The sequence below is a fragment of the Schistocerca piceifrons genome, chromosome 6 (assembly GCF_021461385.2).
Source record: "Schistocerca piceifrons isolate TAMUIC-IGC-003096 chromosome 6, iqSchPice1.1, whole genome shotgun sequence".
In the NCBI taxonomy this organism is placed as follows: Eukaryota; Metazoa; Arthropoda; class Insecta; order Orthoptera; family Acrididae; genus Schistocerca; species Schistocerca piceifrons.
Window position 1 is genome coordinate 592,532,252 of NC_060143.1, and position 17,146 is coordinate 592,549,397.

At 40.8% G+C, this 17,146-nt stretch overlaps 1 protein-coding gene across 1 annotated transcript in view; it reads right to left on the bottom strand.

Annotated features, from left to right (window-relative positions):
• The window catches only part of LOC124803478 (cadherin-related tumor suppressor), a 491,307-nt gene that overhangs the window by 26,940 nt on the left and 447,221 nt on the right, over positions 1–17,146 (bottom strand). Inside the window, exons 31-32 of the mRNA XM_047264670.1 lie at positions 5,470–5,764; positions 4,456–4,668 (exon numbers count right to left, since the gene is read on the bottom strand). Coding sequence (XP_047120626.1) covers positions 4,456–4,668; positions 5,470–5,764 — 508 coding nt within the window. The remainder of the gene's footprint in view (positions 1–4,455; positions 4,669–5,469; positions 5,765–17,146) is intronic.

Sequence of the window (17,146 nt, forward strand, 5' to 3'; positions counted from 1 at the left end):
TTTGTCCAATTTTGTGCGTGTGCGTGTGTGTGTGTGTGTGTGTAAATGATGATAGGTAAATGCAGGAAATCACACAGAAGTAAAATAAACTCGAACTAATTGCATAAAGATTTCTTCTGATGCATCCACTGAGAAGGGGCCTATAGTTTGTACGAATACACAGTAAACAGCACACTTGATAGATCTTACTTCCAGATCACATTCCAGTGTTACAGGAATATTAAATGTTCTGTGTTGCAGATGTACATAACTAAGATTGGAAGCAACTCTCCAAAAGATGTAGGTTAGAAACTGAGAATCAGTCTTAAGTAAGGCACAATATTATGGGGAAGTCATTGAGCTAACTATGATATGACCTTTGAAAATTGAATAAAGAAGTAAATGAAGAAATAAAGTAGTAGGAGATCAAACATTTTCTGTAAGTGAGACAAACATCAGAAGTGCTAAAATTGTGAGTCAATTGCCTAATAAAAACAAACTTACACACATCATTTAGTGAAAGGACGGAAAGCTTTTGTACAAACACCAGACTTTGGATTGGTCTTTTTCATTCTGGTGTTCTTTGTATCCTATTACAATCTCTTTTTCTCTAAATCTTTACTACATCAATTTTCTTCTACAATCTACACCTGCACTAAAACCTTTCCCCATGACTCTTCACCTTCTGTGCTAGCTTCACTGGGCTAAGATGCTGTCCTACGCATCCAGATCAGCTTGCACATTTTAGCAACTATTAAAAATAGACTTTTTCTTACTATTTACTTTTAACAACTCTTAAATTTTGGATATCTGCTGCTTCATTTATTGCTCTAATCTACTCTGTGTTTCCTTGCACTGATTAATTTTTTGAACAGCTTTTTTTATTGGTTGCCTTTCAGTGGTTATGGAGTGGTTTATTCACTCTAATATGAAGATTCTCCAATACAACAAAATATGATTACGTGTAATGGCAACAGTGTAACTGCAGAGCTTCATGGAGACACTCAGCAGTATGGGGCAACCATGCAAGGGTGTGAAGTGTATGTCACTGCTCACTCGGCCATACAACACTCCATGATCTACATCGGAAAGTTTCCAGTACGAGGTTACTTCCACAACTGATTTCCATAAACATTCAGTGTAACTTGAGCGCTGGCTGCACGAACACTGTCTTTTCCATTGTTTTCACAATACCTTTTGCAAGCTAAATGTCTCTGAAAGATGCAGCTGCCAAGCAACTATAGACACAGTAGAAGCTGTTAGTAGAAAAATAAAAAACCACAATAGGTAAACATCGTAATACATTTGGATTTGTTCATTAAAATGTGTGCTTTTGTTATACAAGAAACTATAGCTTCTCATATCACTACACCAAATAGAAAAATCGACCATAATATAAAAAAAGGAGGAATGCCTACACAAACAAAATGTGGAATAAAGTCATAGATCACAGACCTAAACGAGAAGTCCATTGATCACTTGTTTGAGTATGGGGCTTCAGTAAAAAGACTTTTGATACATGCTAGATAGTACGAGGCATGTTCTTTTAAGTAAGTACCATGCTGAAATTAAAAAAAGATGTACTAAGATATCTCAATAATTTTATTTTTACATGAAAGCCTGTACTTTAAGCTACTTTTCTACATAATTTCCGTCAATATTGACTCACTTGTCATAATGTTGTACCAGTTTTAGAATATCCTCCTCACAGAAGTCTGCCGCTTGACTTGTTAACCACTGCATCACCACTGTTTTGACTTCGACATCATCTTGAAGACGCTGACCGCCCAGGTGCAGGAACTGATGGTAGTCACTGGGTGCAAGATCGGGGCTGTACGGAGGATGATCTAGAGTTTCGCATCGAGAAGATGTGATGAGATCTTTGGTCTGATTCGCCACATGCGGACGGGCATTGTCTTGCAGCAAAATGGTGCCCTTGCTCAACTTCCATGGACTGTTGCTTTGATTCTGGTATGCCGTAGGCCACCCATGTTTCATCACCCGTAACAATTTGGCTTAAGAAATCATCACCGTCGTTGCGGTACCGCTCAAGGAAAGTCAATGCACTGTCTAAACGTTAGGTTTTGTGCACATCCGTGAACATTTTCGGTACCGAATGTGCGCACAATTTTTGGTAATTCAAGTGCTTGGTCACAATGCCATACAAAACACTACAAAAAACATTAGGAAAGTCATCCCGCAAGGACGAAATCACAAAGCGTCTGTTTTCTCTCACCTTACTGTCCACTTCCTACACCCAACTTTCATTAACGACCGAAGGACGCCCACTCCGTTGTTCATCATGCACATTTGTGTGGCCATCTTTAAATGCTTTCACCCACTTTCTTACCATTCCATCACGCATAATGTTTTCTCCGTAAACTGCACAGATGTCACCATGAATATAGATCGCTTTTAGCACTTTAGCACTAAGAAATCTTATAACAGTCCGTACTTCACAGTCGGTGGGACTCAAGATTATTGGAGGCATTTTAAACAGTACACAACGTAAACAAGGAAGAATCAGACTGTAATTGCGTCAGTGTGTAGATTAAGGTACAGGCTTTCATGTACAAATAAAATTCTTGTGATATCTTAGCACGTCTTTTTTTAATTTCAAAATGATACTTACTTAAAAAACACGCCTCGTAATTTCAGCCAAATAATTCTCCATATACTGGCACATCATTACATAAAATATTTAAAGCAGTAACAATATAAATCATCTGAGATAATTAGGAGTTGAGTGTGAAAGAGTAAGCCACTAGGTGCATCACGAACGGATGTAGGCAAAATCTTGAAGGGAATTGGGTTATTTTTAAGACTTGTGTACATTAAAAGTGAGATAAATGTTGGTGGGAGGAAGTATTATGAAAAAATACTAATTATAGAATTCAGAGGAAAGATAGCAATAACAAAATAAGAAGTCGATAAAGAAGATGTGTTTGAAATTTAAGTGGCTCAGGTGTTTCAAGATTAACAGTCACACATGCATGATGTGAGACAATAATTGTCTTATATGGGATTTCATCAAAACTCTAGTGATATCTACATCTACATCTACATTCATACTCCGCAAGCCACCTGACGGTGTGTGGCGGAGGGTACCTTGAGTACCTCTATCGGTTCTCCCTTCTATTCCAGTCTCGTATTGTTCGTGGAAAGAAGGATTGTCGGTATGCTTCTGTGTGAGCTCTAATCTCTCTGATTTTATCATCATGGCCTCTTCGCGAGATATACGTTGGAGGAAGCAATATACTGCTTGACTCTTCGGTGAAGGGATGTTCTCGAAACTTTAACAAAAGCCCGTACCGAGCTACTGAGCGTCTCTCCTGCAGAGTCTTCCACTGGAGTTTATCTATCACCTCCGTAACACTTCCACGATTACTAAATGATCCTGTAACGAAGTGCGCTGCTCTCCGTTGGATCTTCTCTATCTCTTCTATCAACCCTATCTGGTACAGATTCCACACTGCTGAGCAGTATTCAAGCAGTGGGCGAACAAGCGTACTGTAACCTACTTCCTCTGTTTTCGGATTGCATTTCCTTAGGATTATTCCAATGAATCTCAGTCTGGCATCTGCTTTACCAACGATCAATTTTATATGATCATTCCATTTTAAATCACTCATAATGCGTACTCCCAGATAATTTATGGAATTAACTGCTTCCAGTTGCTGACCTGCTATATTGTAGCTAAATGATAAGGGATCTATCTTTCTATGTATTCACAGCACATTACACTTGTCTACATTGAGATTCAGTCGCCACTCCCTGCACCATGTGTCAATTCGCTGCAGATCCTCCTGCATTTCAGTACAATTTTCCAATGTTACAACCTCTCGATATACCACAGCATCATCCGCAAAAAGCCACAGTGAACTTCCAATGTCATCCACAAGGTCATTTACGTATATTGTGAATAGCAACGGTCCTACGACACTTCCCTGCGGCACACCTGAAATCACTCTTACTTCGGAAGACTTCTCTCCATTGAGAATGACATGCTGCGTTTTATGCTGATATTCATTGGGAAATTTGTTATGGTGAAATAGCATTGTGAAGGTAAGTGAGGACTGAAGTACTGTCAGGTCGAAATGTGGATTAATAAACAGTTAGTACAAGTGTTGTTTGTCAAAATAACTGAATATTAACCCTGTCAATCCCAACTTAAAAAGTGCAGTGTAATCGAGCTGCACAAAAATTAAAACAGGGCCACTGGATCGGTACTGGGCACACCGTCACAGGTCTTAATGTTCCCTCAAATGTGAGTCCTTCACATCCAATCAAATGACATCCGAGTGCCTCAATTAAATCTGCGACCACTAATAACCACTGAAATGTAGCGAGAGGTGGTGGAAGATTACAGTGCCCATGCACATACTTAAGCAGTTACCCATTTGCTCTTTTTGGGCAAAAAAATAAGAAAAAAAAAATCAGCCACAGCAAAAAAGAAAAAAAGACACTACAGCTTACCTGCTCCCGAGCCAGCCGCCACGGAGCCCGGCCCTGGCCCTGGCGCACCAGGTGAACTGTCAGCTGGGGGTGGGGGAGCCGCCTGGCGCGGGGAATCCCTCTGCGGTGGTGCAAAACCGCCACGGGGCGAGTGCCGGTGCTGCTGCTGCTGCGCCGCCGCGCTCCCACTGGCAGAGTGCTTGTGGTGGTAGCCCACCCCTGTGGCAGACAGAACTGCTGCTTTGTAAATCCACCCGTCTCGTCTCACAGGAACTGGCATCATTATTCTCGAAAATCGAGCTACTTCTCTACTCGAGATGTGCTAACACTACACGTCTCCAGAAAAGTTACTGTTACTAGCACATATTACACAAAATAGCTGATGACGAAGTTATATTATAGCACTAACTGTGGATCTATGAAAGGTCAATGGTGTTAACAAAATTTTACGGCTTTACTGATGTACTTTTGCTAGTAAAAGTGCATCACATACATACAATTTATCATTAATCTCAGTTCTTTATAGCAGCTAGGAGTTTTTAACTACTGTGAAATCATACTTTATGAAATCACACTCATATTTGTAATCAAGAAAAACTGAAGTTCAAATGTAAGATTGTCAAAAGTGTGAGGAGATTTGTTAGCAAGAGACAATCGACAACTTGCAGCTCGGAGTAGAATTATTTAGTACAATAGTAAAAATGGTATGAGGCTCCTGTGGCTAGAATAAATGTTAAAATGTGGTACAAACTATTGTTATTTAGTTCACTGCTCACTGTTAACTGGCAGCAGGTTTCTTGTCACTGAAAAAGCAGAAAAGCACGGAAATACATAACAGCAGCTAGATGAGTCAGAACCTTGTGCTGAAATTGATAGCAGCAGGATAACAAAAATATAAATGCATGGAAAAAGATACAAACACCAGTTCATATATGCACGAAAATTTTCTGACTTATTTTCTGAGCCTTCTAGTCACTTATTATATCTGTTAAGTAATGTATTCATTAAAAAATGTATTCAGTTGCACATTCTTACCAACGGTCGGTGGTGGAAGATGAGGAGGTGTGGCCCGATATTTTCTGACATTTCCACCTTCACGGTACCCTTTGTAGTGGTACACTATGTCTATATCGGACGGTGCGATGGAACTCGCATTCTCTAGATCGTAGTGCTCGGGCAGGTCAGGGTCGTTGGGCCCGACCGACGCTGACGTGGGCTGGGGAGCGGGAGCGGGTGCGGAGGACGGGGCGCTCAGCTGCGGCGGCTGTAAGGGCTTCCCCACCACTTCACGCTCGATAATATCTGGACGCTGTGCCACGATCTCGCGTTCCTGCACAAAACAGACTGTCGATTAGATTGTGCAGTGGCCGAGCTCTGTTAAACGACTCTTTTTTTTCTTAAAAACCGCATTATATTCTTCTTTTTTTAAATACTGCTTGCACAGAAACTTGTATTAGTTGTGGCAGATATCTCCCACAATACAAGCAAGAGAGCCAGAGAAACATAACAAAAAATGAATAGGTAGAACATTTATTCTCACTAGAAAGGAAGAGTACAGTGAATATTATGGACGCTCACAGATTGACACAGTGTATATGTTTCTTGAAGTCTCAGGATTACAAATTGTTGTCTCCTTCCAAAACCTGAGAAACAGTACCATCTTCGTGCACGATTTCAGAGAGTTTTCTATTCTGTGAGAATCTTACTCCAGCCAGGAAACATTTTGGCAGTGAAATTCACTGAGGAATCCCATTTCAATCAAATACGTTCCCAGTCGTAGCACCTTCTGTGTTCATTTTATGTTCTTTAAGGAGCTTGCTACAGATTTTTATTGTTTCCTTTCTTATTTCACAAACTTTTCAGTGTCATACAATGGAAAACTGGCATGAAATAACACCATCCGTTTTCTTTTTCATGTCTTTGCAGTGTATTAATAACATTAATCTCAACCCCAATAAATAAGTTCACCTAAAGTAGACTACCTCTTACAATTAAGTTCTATGTTGCAGTCGAATGTATGTTCTTTTGAGATTTTCTGGCAGATTAAAGCTGTATGCTACGCCCAATCTTACTTTTCATGAACAATGCAGCACTGTCCACAAAGCATGAGGTTCCAGTTTTGAATCCTGGTCTAGCACACAGCTTTAATTTGTCACGAACTATCATATGCTTCTCATGCCGTTTCCAATATCTCATGTATTTATCACCATTACCATCTTCCTACTCAGAAAAAGAAAGATTCACACACAATCTTTACTTGTGAGTATTTGTAATACGATGCCATTCGTGAAATTATCTGCTGCTAAATGTCTCCCGTGTCAACTCACGAAAGTATTTTGAAATTTCTTCATTGGCTGTGAATTCCTTGTTAACAGTTGTATTAGGTACAACTGTACTACCCACAGTGACATATGAAAATTTCTGCCGGACCGGAACTCAAACCCAGATTTCCTGCTTATCGAGAGCGGTCTCTTTAACCACTTCAGCTGTCCTTGCATGCCCCCTGGATTGACCCAAGCCACCATACCTGACACTGTCTACATCCTACATCTTAGTCCCCTAAATTCATCACCTAATGCTCGCAACACTACTTGGATACCTGCAACAGTGACAATGAGACAAAGAGGGATCAAGACCAATGTTGTGATTGCCATGTGCCTGCCTAAGCTCGCAATACTTACTTGTACGTCTGAAACGACAGACATTACTGACAATTCAAAGCTGTACAATGTACTTCCGAGCACAGTCCAGCACAAATTTTCATATGTCACTATTGAGTAGTAGACCTATAACAAAATATGGCCGATGTTATGGAATTCACAGCCAGTGAATAAATTTTGAAGTATTTTGTACAGAATGAGATTTTCACTCTGCAGCGGAGTGTGCGCCGATACGAAACTTACTGGCAGATTAAAACTGTGTGCTGGACCGAGACTCGAACTCGGGACCTTTGCCTTTTGTGGGCAAGTGCTCTACCATCTGAGCTACCCAAGCACGACTCATGCCCCGTCCTCACCTTCCAAACTTTACAGAAGCTCTCCCGCGAACCGTGCAGGACTAGCACTCCTGAAAGAAAGGATATTGCAGAGACATGGCTTAGCCACAGCCTAGGGGATGTTTCCAGAATGAGATTTTCACTCTGCAGCGGAATGTGCGCTGACATGAAACTTACTGGCAGATTAAAACTGTATGCCGGACTGAGACTCGAACTCGGCACCTTTGCCTTTCGCGAGCAAGTGCTGTACCAACTGAGCTACCCAAGCTGTGAGGACGGGGCGTAAGTCGTGCTTGGGTAGTTCAGTCGGTAGAGCATTTGCCCGCGAAAGGCAAAGGTCCCGAGTTCAAGTCTCGATCTGGCACACAGTTTTAATCTGCCAGTAAGTTTCTTATTTTGTACAGGTTTGGATTGGCAACAATGTCTACTCCTTCAGACGCACATGTCAAGTATTGTTGTGCCACTGACTCGAATGGGCTGTGAGTACGCTGCCAGTTACAAAAAATCTGTTGGCAGACACTAGAGTACTGCTACGTCAGCATTCAGCACTCTACAGGTTGCCTTACAATAGACTGGTCTGCTCCAAATATGGTGCCTAGGGCAGCACTTTGCAGTTTTACATGAAACTGAGCGGGGATTTTCTGTCACAGTAATGTCATCTGGATGAGTATTACTTTGCCCTCTGCACAGCTGAAGATCACAATCACTGGTATCTTCACCACAGATACATCTCTTATCAACAGGCACGAGGGCCATTCTGTCCTGACACCAGACCAGGATTTTGTCACAATCACCGACGATGTTGTGCTGCATCTCGACTTTGATACTGTCTTTGACTCTGGCTGCAGCACCTGTGCACCCTCAGAGCCGACATTCTCTGATTGCTCCGGCTACTAGATTCGAGGCCTGATAGCTCTGATTTTCTCTACGCTTTTGGGCATTGAATGGGGTCCAACTCCAGGAAGCCAGTCCACGTCAGCTGATCAGTGGTACTCCGCCATCTCTAGATGTCCCAGCTGCGTTTTGGCTGACCGGCAGTACATGTGACTGACTGCCTTTCAGCACCGGTCTGAGCTTTCACCATCAATTCTGTGAGACCACTCCAGCCAGCTACCACAGGCACTGCCGATGTCGCAGTCTGCCAGCAGACGTAGGCAATGTTGCATTCAACTGCTATGGGACTTCCCGACTGCTGGCACTGGCTGACTCGTGTGTAGAATGAGCAATCAATAAAGCTGTTTATCGTATGAGAGCATTCTCTGGCCTTGCCATCGTCACGGACCTGGCGTTTGCTGTTCTCTGTGGTCACCTGTCACCTGTATTTGACATCCTGAAGGCCAGGACGATCCTGCAATCCCTGGATGTCTGTGCAGTACAAAAAATTTACAGTTCAACAATTAATTTCACCAACACCTACATCCATACTCTGCAAACTACTGTGCAGTGCACTGCAGATAGCGCTTCCCACAGTACCACAAATTGGGGCTTCTTCACATTCCATTTGCACGTGGGGAGTGGGTATACAGACTGTCAAATTGCTTCTGGACATACTGAGATTAGTGTAATCTAAACTTCCAAGTTGGCTACAGGAGCAGTACATGGGGAGGGGGATGGAGGTCGTGCATTCCATGTGAAATAAAAATACCAAATTTATCTCACCATTTTTTATTCTGCTAAAATTTGGTGGTAGCTGAGACTAAGAAAACTACCCCATTTCCATTTTTTTTTAAAATCTCATACAGTTTTTGCAATACAGCTGTGTAAAATTTTCAAAAACTGGCTAAAAAAAAGTGAACACACTATTTTAAAATCACTATAGGAGCTGTCCTAATTGACATAGTGGTCTGGGAAAGGTATCATTCTGCATCATTTTTTATGCTCTTTCCAGTGATATACAACACATAATAGGTTCCAATTAAGATTAAAAAATACAAGCTGAATTTCTGATTTAATTTTTTCCAGAAAGTACACAATTGAAAATTTTCAAAAAATTTCCACAAATACTTAGTTCTGCAATACGTGGCAAAATACAAATATGGGATGATGATGGGTTCATTGTGAAAAAAAAATATTCTTTACCTTGTTTTTCATTAATAGCCTCACAATTGAAACTAATAGCCTACTAACTGGAGAACAAAAATACTGAACATGGGACCGATAACTACAAATTTAAATAAGGTATGAAGAAAATGTACTTATTGATGTAATAGTTCTGGTCCATGATGCTTAGACCAGAACTATCAAATACATGCTTGTTTTTGAACTGTAGATATCTATATATGTAGCTAAATGTAACACAATAGGTACTAACAGTTTTAAATAACTATCTATAAAACCTGCCTTCCAAAAAATTAATTCCAAATAAAACCATTAATACTCTATAAGCGCGCGCACGCACGCACGCGCGCACACAACACACACGCACACACACACACACACACACACACACACACACACACAGATATAATAATAGAGGGAAACATTGCACGTAGGAAATATATATCTAAAAACAAAGATGATGTGACTTACCAAATGAAAGTTCTGGCAGGTCGACAGACACACAAACAAACACAAACATACACACAACATTCAAGCTTTCGCAAAAAACTGTTGCCTCATCAGGAAAGAGGGAAGGAGAGGGAAAGACGAAAGGATGTGGGTTTTAAGGGAGAGGGTAAAGAGTCATTCCAATCCCGGGAGCGGAAAAACTTAACTTAGGGGGAAAAAAGGACGGGTATACACTCACACACATATCCATCCACACATATACAGACACAAGCAGACATACTTCCCTCTTTCGTGATGAGGCAACAGTTTGTTGCGAAACCTTGAATTTTGTGTGTATGTTTGTGTTTGTTTGTGTGTCTGTCGACCTGCCAGCACTTTCATTTGGTAAGTCACATCATCTTTGTTTTTAGATATATTTTTCCTACGTGGAATGTTTCCCTCTATTATAACCATATATATATATATAAACAAAGATGATGTGACTTATCAAATGAAAGTGCTGGCAGGTCGACAGACACACAAACAAACACAAACATACACACAAAATTCTAGCTTTCGCAACCAACGGTTGCCTCATCAGGAAAGAGGGAAGGAGAGGGAAAGATGAAAGGATGTGGGTTTTAAGGGAGAGGGTAAGGAGTCATTCCCATCCCGGGAGCGGAAAGACTTACCTTAGGGGGAAAAAAGGACAGGTATACACTCGCACACACACACACACATATCCATCCACACATACAGACACAAGCAGACATATTTAAAGACAAAGAGTTTGGGCAGAGATGTCAGTCGAGGTGGAAGTGTAGATGCAAAGAAGTTGTTGAAAGACAGGTGAGGTATGAGTGGCGGCAACTTGAAATTAGCGGAGATTGACACCTGGCGCATAACGAGAAGAGAGGATATACTGAAGGGCAAGTTCCCATCTCCGGAGTTCGGATAGGTTGGTGTTGGTGGGAAGTATCCAGATAACCCGGATGGTGTAACACTGTGTCAAGATGTGCTGGCTGTGCACCAAGGCATGTTTAGCCACAGTGTGATCCTCATTACCAACAAACACTGTCTGCCTGTGTCCATTCATGCAAATGGACAGTTTGTTGCTGGTCATTCCCACATAGAATGCATCACAGTGTAGGCAGGTCAGTTGGTAAATCACGTGGGTGCTTTCACACATGGCTCTGCCTTTGATCGTGTACACCTTCTTCCTAAAATCCACAAACCCAATCATCCCGGCCGCCCCATTGTAGCTGGTTACCAAGCCCCCACAGAACGTATCTCTGCTTACGTAGATCAACACCTTCAACCCATTACAAGCAGTCTCCCATCCTTCATCAAAGACACCAACCACTTTCTTGAAGCCTGGAATCCTTACCCAATCTGTTACCCCCGGAAACCATCCTTGTAACCATGGATGCCACTTCCTTATACACAAATATTCCGCACGTCCAGGGCCTCGCTGCGATGGAGCATTTCCTTTCACGCTGACCACCTGCCACCCTACCTAAAACCTCTTTCCTCATTACCTTAGCCAGCTTCATCCTGACCCACAACTTCTTCACTTTTGAAGGCCAGACATACCAACAATTAAAGGGAACAGCCATGGGTACCAGGATGGCCCCCTCGTACGCCAACCTATTCATGGGTCGCTTAAAGGAAGCCTTCTTGGTTACCCAGGTCTGCCAACCCAAAGTTTGGTACAGATTTATTGATGACATCTTCATGATCTGGACTCACAGTGAAGAAGAACTCCAGAATTTCCTCTCCAACCTCAACTCCTTTGGTTCCATCAGATTCACCTGGTCCTACTCCAAATCCCATGCCACTTTCCTTGACGTTGACCTCCACCTGTCCAATGGCCAACTTCACACGTCCGTCCACATCAAACCCACCAACAAGCAACAGTACCTCCATTACGACAGCTGCCACCCACTCCACATCAAACGGTCCCTTCCCTACAGCCTAGGTCCTCGTGGCAAACGAATCTGCTCCAGTCCGGAATCCCTGAATCATTACACCAACAACCTGACAACAGCTTTCGCATCCCGCAACTACCCTCCCGACCTGGTGCAGAAGCAAATAACCAGAGCCACTTCCTCATCCCCTCAAACCCAGAATCCCCCACAGAAGAACCACAAAAGTGCCCCACTTGTGACAGGATACTTTCCGGGACTGGACCAGACTCTGAATGTGGCTCTCCAGCAGGGATACGACTTCCTCAAATCCTGCCCTGAAATGAGATCCATCCTTCATGAAATCCTCCCCACTCCGCCAAGAGTGTCTTTCCGCCATCCACCTAACCTTCGTAACCTGTTAGTTCATCCCTATGAAATCCCCAAACCACCTTCCCTACCCTCTGGCTCCTATCCTTGTAACCGCCCCCGGTGCAAAACCTGTCCCATGCACCCTCCCACCACCACCTACTCCAATCCTGTAACCCAGAAGGTGTACACGATCAAAGGCAGAGCCACGTGTGAAAGCACCCACGTGATTTACCAACTGACCTGCCTACACTGTGATGCATTCTATGTGGGAATGACCAGCAACAAACTGTCCATTTGCATGAATGGACACAGGCAGACAGTGTTTGTTGGTAATAAGGATCACCCTGTGGCTAAACATGCCTTGGTGCACAGCCAGCACATCTTGGCACAGTGTTACACCGTCCGGGTTATCTAGATACTTCCCACCAACACCAACCTATCCGAACTCCGGAGATGGGAACTTGCCCTTCAGTATATCCTCTCTTCTCGTTATCCGCCAGGCCTCAATCTCCGCTAATTTCAAGTTGCCGCCACTCATACCTCACCTGTCTTTCAACAACTTCTTTGCCTCTACACTTCCACCTCGACTGACATCTCTGCCCAAACTTTTTGTCTTTAAATATGTCTGCTTGTGTCTGTGCGTGTGGATGGATATGTGTGTGTGTGCGAGTGTATACCTGTCCTTTTTTCCCCCTAAGGTAAGTGTTTCTGCTCCCGGGATTGGAATGACTCCTTACCCTCTCCCTTAAAACCCACATCCTTTCATCTTTCCCTCTCCTTCCCTCTTTCCTGATGAGGCAACCGTTGGTTGCGAAAGCTAGAATTTTGTGTGTATGTTTGTGTGTCTATCGACCTGCCAGCGCTTTCGTTCGGTAAGTCACCTAATCTTTGTTTTTTTTATATATATATATATATATATAAAAAAAAATTCCGTTTTTAGTTTAATTGTGTATCGCTATGTATTAAGTGAGTTTAATGAAATAACTTACTGCATTACCTAAAAAATATTCTTCAAATACGACACGTGCGCTTGAAAAACTCAGTGTTTGTCTGCTAATGTAAAATAATCTATAAAAATGCTAATGTTCATTTGTTGCCATTCTTAAATCTTCGAAATTAGTTCACCAATATCTTTCATTTGACAGAATGTTGCCATTGAATTCGCACATGTGTTTATACGCAGCAATGATGATACGACTGCGAAAAGTTATAATAAGATATTTGACTGTGTTCAGGAAATCATCTTATATTGTTAATTACTTCATTTTATGCTTATAATAAGCTGTTTTTCCTCATGAATGTAAATATTAATAATAAGAAATTTCTATCTTTCTTCTTGTAAAAAAAAAAAAAAAAAAAAAAAAAAAAAAAAAGGAAATAAAATAAAAACGCAAAAGCATAAATAAAACTATTTGCAACTAATGAGAATATTTTCAAGTACTCCTTCAGTGCTCATTGCCTGATCATGAACACCATATCTTTGCAAATTGCCACTAGAAACAAAATCTTACATACGCACTGCAGGGAAAGTGCTAAAAAGGGACACATATCGCTCATACCTCAGCGAATATTATCATTTTATTCGCAAGTATAGTTGTTTCTTCTGTAGTTTATTCGCTAAATGTAAGAGGCTTCAAGGTACCTTTTTGAATTGTTACATCAAACTGCGTGCCATTGTTTACATCTTCGACTTCAAATAAAACATACTAGACAGGACGACGTAATCAGCCCCTAAAGCAGTCAGAAAAGAAGATCGGTCAAGCACCGGGTGGGGGGCAATTGCCCCCCCCCCCCCCCCCCCCCCCCCCCCCCCCCCGGATCCGCCCCTGGTTGCGGTATGGCCTTTTCAAACGTCAATGTAGGGATAATAACCACTTTATTCTAATAACATAGTGCACTATAATGGATTAGGAACATTTTAAAGTATAATTTTCCACCTAAGAAGAAAACAATGCAGAACACATCCTCTAAGTAAAGGCTCTAGACACTGAATGATTGTATCGACAGCAAGCATACACTGGCTCAAGTCTGTGGAAATGGAGTGTATGTTTCGATTAACATCTTTGGACCAGAAACATTATATATCAACACTTACACTTTTTTCATACCTTATATAAATTTGTAGTTGTAAGTCCCATATTCAATATTTTTGTTTTACCAATTTACCAAGCTTTTAGATTAAATCGTACAGAATTAAATTAAGCAATCAACTGAACTTAATTATAGACTATGCTGCTTGGTTTTGTTTCACAACAATGATATTCTATATTTCTGATATTTTTTGTTATCTTTCTGTGTAAATTTCTATTTGTTAAAGGTGAATTATGTCAAAATGGGAATACTAGTGAAGAACAACCATCAGGAATATATTTTTTTAAACGAACCCCTTAACATTAAATTTTTTATATTTGGCATGTGGTTTCTAATAGGGCCAAGCATTTATGAAAATACTTTGAAAATTTTAAATTATGTACTTTTTGGGAGAAAAATTTAGATCAAAATTCCAATTCATATTTTTAAAAAGTTTCTTAATTAGAACCTATGCTGTGTTGTATATCACTGGAAAGAGCATAAAAAATGTAGCAAAACGACACCTTTCTGAGCTCTCTAGCTCAATTAGGACAGCTCCTAGAATGATTTTTAAAAAGGTCGTTGACCCTTTTTTGGACAGTTTTGCAAAATTTTGCACAGCCGTATTTCAGAAACAGTTTGAGATAAAAAAAATTGGAAATATGGTATTTTTCTTAGTCTCAGCGTCCAATATGAGTACACCAAATCTTAGGAACATCTAAAACGGTGAGGTAAAATTTTATTTGAAATGTGTTGATTTGAGATGTAATGGCTCATGGAGCTACAATCTATTCCTAAATTCCTCATCTAGACTGGTTATTGAAACATTGTAAACCTGATATCTATCATCAATCATCTGTCAGTTCAGGTTTTTCAGCACTTCTGGGACTCTCTTAAGTGGCCACTTGTGCTGCCCTTCTTTGTATAATTTCCCTCTTTTCTGTTAGTTCTATGTAGTATGCATCCTACGCACTTGAGTTGCATAAGTGTTTTGCATACATTCATCTCTGTAGATGAGTGGATATCAAACTTTCCTGCTCAAGAGCCTCTGCAGCCACTTTTGTGGTGGCACCTCAGGCTGAATATGTACCCATCTTATTATTAATTAGAAAAATATATAAATTAACATGTTATGAGCCAACAACAGGCTAGCTATAGCAAGTGCACAATACGCTGCCTGCTGCTCCACAAGTACTGATCATTAAAAGTTGGCACCATTCGGAGAACTACATGTCGACTTTTCTGTTTCGAACTGCTGCCTCCCTGAAGATGTCACACTGTAACAGCCTGGAAAATGTTGTGTTGCTGTGTGAGTGAATGATGAATGAAAAACAGTAAATTTACTTACATTTAAATGCATTATGCAATTGAGACACAATCACAAATATTTACTACACATTTTGAATGTCATTTTTCTTCAACTCATTCCATTGCATTACGACAGCCTTCATTTCATTTTGTATCACTCCTACAAGTAAGTACCAAATCTGAATATGAGATCATCAATACAATGCAAACAAATCCATATTACTTCACTGTCAAAATCATATCATAGCAGCTGATTGGTACATGTTGTGAATGCTTATGAGTTGTCAGTACTGGAAGACAAACAATAAAACATTCCCCCTCTCACATCCTCTAACCCTGCAGTGACTGAGCTATTTATGTTCTGCACCTAAGAGAAGTGTAAACTCCATACGATACGTTATGGAATTCGCCAACATCAAATAAAATTAGGTACATCTTAAAATATTACTGCCTCTAAGCATTTTTGTATGTTACAGGGCAGGAGAACTACACTCTTAAGAATCTGTTAATGTTAGTTGATGTCTTTGGATTTGGCTCTTAGTTGTTAGATACATATTATTATAAAATGTTGTGGATGAGGGGACCGCGCCTACTCGTCTCCACTGATTTCGTCCAAACCTGTGGCATATACAGGCCTTGGCCAGAAATGAAAGTGACCGAAGTGGGAGCTCCAGATGGCTGTTCAGAAAACAATAGGATTTCTGGCATGGGTCGGCCAAGGCACGAGTCATTTGTGCTTATTTTGATTCATGCAGTAGTTGACACATTGGAAACAGCACAGAATAACAATCAGAAGTTCATGAGGTAGTCCTTACTTGGGATTTTTTTCTCTTTATGTTTATTTTCAATTTTTACATTACTTACATTGCAAATAAACTGGAATAATGCTCTATATATTGTACTTATTAACATTTTCTTACAAAAACATCAAAAGGAGAGGTAAAGGAAAATTTAGGATTGAAAATAAATTTCCAGGAAGGGATTGTAAGACGTACACGAGAACTTCGTATACACATTTAGATACATTATTAATTTCCGTTGGTAGTTTACACAAGCTGAGGTGACATTCATCATGAAGACAGTGGGTGTAGTATTTTTCTCAGCATCTTGCACGCACTGCACACACAACATTTTTACAATTACATAGTTATTTTATTCCACAGCAAAACAAACTTGGTTTACATTCATAAAAGGTTCTCTCTCTCAGCATGCAGCTCAGGAGCAAACCACATGTAACTAATCATTTCAACAAATATTGAAGAGGGTATCTGATGATGTACAATGGGGTGTATTGTGAGGATATCTGGTGATGTACAATGGGATGTATTTTGATGCAGCCTTCCAGGGATGTGATATCTTTGTCTGCTACGATGAGACAAGAGTAGTTTTGAAGCTTTTTGACCAAATTCTTTACCTGATGATAAAAAGAGCCATTGCATGGTTGCACTAGTGGAGTGCATTGGGAGGGGGGGAATCACTTTAATGCTGTATAAGCACAATCCTCCATCTTCAAAAATCTCTTTGTATAACTGCGCATTTGTTTCTCCTCCTCATTGGTCAACTAACAGAAGAAATT